This window comes from Portunus trituberculatus, chromosome 44 (genome assembly GCF_017591435.1).
Source record: "Portunus trituberculatus isolate SZX2019 chromosome 44, ASM1759143v1, whole genome shotgun sequence".
Lineage (NCBI taxonomy): Eukaryota > Metazoa > Arthropoda > Malacostraca > Decapoda > Portunidae > Portunus > Portunus trituberculatus.
In genome coordinates this window covers 605,001-610,000 of record NC_059298.1, presented here as the reverse complement: position 1 = coordinate 610,000, position 5,000 = coordinate 605,001, and the positions used below count along the sequence as shown (strand labels likewise).

The window sequence follows — 5,000 nt, the reverse complement described above, 5'->3', positions numbered from 1 at the left end:
CTGGCTTTAGGGAAACACAGCAGGCTCTATACACGAGGGTCACATATTATTGAGGTTTTAACGCCTGTCAGCGTCCTCCTCCCCCACAGTCCCTCCCGGTGAACCTTCTCTCCTCGTAACGCACTTTTCCTAGCGCAGACTTTCATCACAGGACCATTTCAAGCGATGATATGAAGGAGTGTTCGTATAAAAGTTTTAAAGATTTTTATAAACTTTGGAAAATGTAAAAGAGTCGAAGTTTAAATGTTGGTGCATAGTTTGAAAGAAGGCAACGCAATTTTCTATTTTCTGTCTCTCTTGTATTGTATTATATTGTATAGCTATTTGTTTTTATTACCTCACACTGTTTACTTCAAGAAACAAGGTAGCTGTTCAGGGGAGAGTGTCGTGTGTCCAAACAGCAACCAACGTGAGTCACAGATATGAAGGAAATACTGCAGTATGAAGCTGTCACGCCGAAAATGCTGCCTGAATTATTCTGACACACAATATATTCCCACCAACACCCACCACTGCTCCACCACACCCGCCTATCACACCCAGCACTTCCCACCACTCACTCCCTCACGCCACCCACCCAGACCACATAGTACTACATTCCCCATCGCCCCACAATCCCTTTCCACAACCACCACACCACCAACCACCAGCACTCCCAGCCCTAACAGCGAGGCCAGTAACCCACACTCCCCTTACAGAAAAGATAAACTCTAACAAAACAACGACGATCACAAACCAAACAATGCTGGCTCTTCTGCCCGGTCGGTGTAGTAAACATTAGCTCAAGTGGCGCTCTTGTGCAAGGAAAGATGAAGTGTCACTGTCAGTCTCACTCGCGCAGCCCCAAAGTGGATGCGAAATGAATACGTGTTTTTATCGGTAATGTGAGGCTGAGGGAGGGAGTGTGTGTGGCAGCTGCGCCGTGATTGGCTGTCAGGGGGTAATGTAGGATGACGTCACTTGTGTGTCCGTCTTGAGTTAGATGGGCAGAGGAGGAGAAGGAGGGGAAGAGAGGAAGGAGTGATAAGTGGAAAAAAAAAAAGAAAGAAGAAAACAAAGAAAAGAGATGATGATGAAGAAAGGGTAATAATGTATGATTGGAGAAGAACTTACGAAAATTGAACATGGAGTAACAGGTAAAGGAAAACATGTTGACAGATAACGAGCATGTTTGTTTAAGAAGACAACTCTATCTTACAAGTCTTTACACAGAGGGAAAAGACAAGGAGGAGGACGAGAAGGAGGAGGAAAATGAATACGTAATTAAAACAAACAAGAGAGAGACGAGAAAGGAAGCCTGAGGAAAGAAACAGGAAGACGGAGAGGAGCATGAAAAGGAGGAGGGATGAACGTCGGATAAAAATAAGACGGAGAAAAGGATGAAGGGGATAAAGATGAGAAAGGGAGGAGGGAGGACGCACCATCAGGGAAAGGGAAAAGATGAATTAGGGAAGGAACACATGAGAGGGAAAGGAGGGAGAAGGATTACTTAAAAACGAAGGATAGGAAACTAGATCCTTGGGGAGGGGACTCAAAAATAGAGGGAGTATATTAGGGGGTGTAGAAGAGGGAGGGAAGAAGAGGAGGGAGGGATGGAGGGAAGAAGGGAAGGAAGAAGGATCAGTCGCGTCACTGCTCTGTGTAAACTCTCGTCTCTTGTGACCCTCCATCTTTCCTCCATCTTCCCTCCCTCTCCCCTCCCATCCCCTCCCTCCCTCCCTCCCGGCCCGGTGTTTAATGACCCCGTCTCAGGTCACACCGGTCTAACGAGCCATGACCTTCCCTCCCTCCCCCTCTCTCTCTCCCCCTCCTTCTTTCCTTTCCCAACTTTCCTCCTCCATCTGCCGCCGACTTCCCTCCTTGGACATCCACCCTCCTCATGAACACACGCAGATAGATAGATAGATAGATAGATAGATAGATAGATAAGACAAAATGGACAGATAAATATCATTGAGTAGCCTTTAAAACTTAGCCACGTGTATTCATGGGTTCACACACACACACACACACACACACACACACACACACACACACACACACACACACACACAGAGAGAGAGAGAGAGAGAGAGAGAGAGAGAGAGAGAGAGAGAGAGAGAGAGAGAGAGAGAGAGAGAGAGAGAGAGAGAGAGAGAGAGAGAGAGAGAGAGAGAGAGAGAGAGAGAGAGAGAGACTTACAGTATAAAAGAACGAAGGCAGAATATGAAAACTCACAACAGCGCCCCTTCCAATCTTTAGGGACACACATCAAGGAAGTTAACAAGACGGGTTGAGATAAGAACGTGTAGAAACAGTCCTCCCAATAGCGCAATACGTCACCAGCATGCATTAGCGGAGGGAGTGGTGGCGCGTGCGAATACTATCGATATAATAAACTCCTCCAAAATATGATCATCCGACAATAAAACACGAGAGGTTACGAGATTGACTCATTCCTATAATAATATAAATAGGTGAGGTATACATAAATGTTCTCTCTCTCTCTCTCTCTCTCTCTCTCTCTCAATACGCCTCCATCATGTGTTATCTAAGCCCATTTATACTCCTTGAAAGTTCGTCTCTCTCTCTTTTTTCCTTCTCTTACCTCCCTCCCTTTCTTCCTCTCCACTTCTTTCTTTTTTTCCCTTTACCTTTCTTCAACGTTCGCTCTCCCTCTCTCTTTCTCTCTCCCCCTCTCTTTTTCTTTCTTTTATATCGCTTCTAACTATTCCTCTCTCTCTTTTTTTCTTTCTGTTACCTCCCTCCCTTTCTTCCTCTCCGTTTATTTTCCTTCCATTTACCTTTCTCCAACTTTCTCTCTCTCTCTCTCTCTCTCTCTCTCTCTCTCTCTCTCTCTCTCTTTTATCTTGTCTCTAAATAGTCCTCCCTTTCTCCCTCTCCCTTCTTTCTTCTTTTACATCTCTCATCCTCTCGCTCTTCCTTCTTTCCAGTTCCTATCTTCCTTTTATGATTCTCTCTCTTTTTTTCGTCTCCCTGTTTGTTTTCTACTTTTCTTCATCAATGTTCTCCTTTACTTTCTTTCCTCATTCATCTTATTCCTTCCCTTCTAGATTCCTGGTTTTTTTTTTTTCTCTCTTCTTTTACCTATCCACTTCTGGCTTTCCCTATTGCCTTTCTGTTGTCATCCTTCTATTTCTTCTTTTCATTCTTCATTTTGTCACACTGCACTGCCTCTCCTTCTCTACTCTTTCTTTTCTCTTCACGTCCCTGCATGGTAACTATTCCTTCCTTTCCCTGTTCTCTATATGTTATTTTTTTCTTAATCTATCTATCTCTTCGTTTCTCTCTCCCTGTTTGCCTTCTTTTACCTAATTATTCTTTCGTTTCTTCCTTCTCTTAATCTTTTTCTCTACATTTTCCCTTCTTTTATCGTATACACTTACCTATTCCTCCTCCCTGTTCTCTCTGTTCTTTCTTTTCTTTATCTACCTATTTCTTTATTTCTCTCCTTGTTTGCCTTTTTTTTTACCTAATTATTCCTTCATTTCTTCCTTCTCTTTATCATGCCACCTCTTTTTCTCTACATTTTCCCTTCTTTCATCTTATTCTTAACTATTCCTCCCTTTCCCTTTTCTCTCCCTGTTTGCCTTCTTTTTACCTCCCCGCCTAACATCCCCGCCCTTCCCTCGCCCTCCGCCCCTCAACCACGGGAGGTGAGAAATGTGTCCTGCCACAGTCCCTCCCACTACTAATTTTCGTCCTCTCTTTGTTTACCTGCCGACTGGAGGTTCCGCCGCCACACAACACTTCGGCGCTAGACTCTAATTATTTTTTTCCCTCCCATTCGTGAGTTGATTTACTTGCCTGAGACGCCGAGCTGGTAACAATGAGCTGGGTTAGTGAAGGGGAGGTGTGGCTGGCAGGGTGTCAGTCAGGGTCAGGGGTGAGGAGGAGGCCTAAGAGAGGGAAGTGTGTACGGGTAGTCTTGGTGATTTTGGTTAGCTTGGGTTTGCTTGGCTGGGTTCTCCTACTAAAGTTCTACTACCACCACTACTGCCACCGCCGCCGCAGCCTCCATCACGTCACCGCCTCTCCCGCCACTAACACACATGACTGTTTTACGAGACAAATTATAGTGTCAATTTTTTCTCTCTTTTTTTTTCCGTCCATTTGTTTTATTTTCACTTCGTTTTGTGTTTTATTTGGTCCTCTAATTTCGTGTTAATCATCTTTCTTTTTTGCAAATATTTCTTTTCTCAAACTTCCCTTAATGGTTCATATTATAAATACACTCATTTTCTGTTTAAATATGCTCTTTTTTTTCTATTTCAATTCATACTAGTCTCATATTTTCTTTTTATGCCCCATTTTTTATTCCTCTTTCCTTTTTTCCCCTTATTATACCTCCCTAATATTCCTTTATGTCAGTGCCCACTTTTCTGTGTCTTAAATACGTCCCTATTTTTTCCCCCTATCTAGTCTTCATTCCCGGTCTGGTTAATGAGATTATTTTCGTCACCGCAATTACTTTTCGTCCTGCTAAGAGATTTTTTGCCGTGCTGTTTATTATTCACTCCATTATTAGCCTGTACCCATATACAACCCTGATTACAGTGATTACGTCTGTCTGTCCGTGTATATCAGTCTGTTTGTCCATGTCCGCGTCTCTCTCTCTCTCTCTCTCTCTCTCTCTCTCTCTCTCTCTCTCTCTCTCTCTCTCTCTCTCTCTCTAGCAAATTTATATTTAAACTTTTGTGTACCTATAAAACAAAACATTTTAAAACAAAAGTAAAGAAAAATGTTATATATAATCTCTCTCTCTCTCTCTCTCTCTCTCTCTCTCTCTCTCTCTCTCTCTCTCTCGGGCTGTGGCAGTAACCAGAGACTCCCAAGTGACCGTCTTTCCAACCAGGCGAGAAGAGACATCCCTCTCTCTCTCTCTCTCTCTCTCTCTCTCTCTCTCTCTCTCTCTCTCTCTCTCTCTCAAACCTTTCCCTCTTCTCCTCTTTCTTCATAGTTTCCTTTCATCATTCAGTTTCCCTTATCTATCTTATCAC

At 43.4% G+C, this 5,000-nt stretch overlaps 2 protein-coding genes across 3 annotated transcripts in view; one reads left to right on the top strand and one right to left on the bottom strand.

Annotated features, from left to right (window-relative positions):
- LOC123518625 overlaps window positions 1–5,000 on the bottom strand; it is a 316,215-nt gene that overhangs the window by 59,194 nt on the left and 252,021 nt on the right. The gene's annotated exons all lie outside the window — the stretch shown is intronic.
- The window catches only part of LOC123519073 (extensin-like), a 15,620-nt gene continuing 11,061 nt past the window's right edge, over window positions 442–5,000 (top strand). The window contains exon 1 of the mRNA XM_045280259.1: window positions 442–676. Coding sequence (XP_045136194.1) covers window positions 442–676 — 235 coding nt within the window. The remainder of the gene's footprint in view (window positions 677–5,000) is intronic.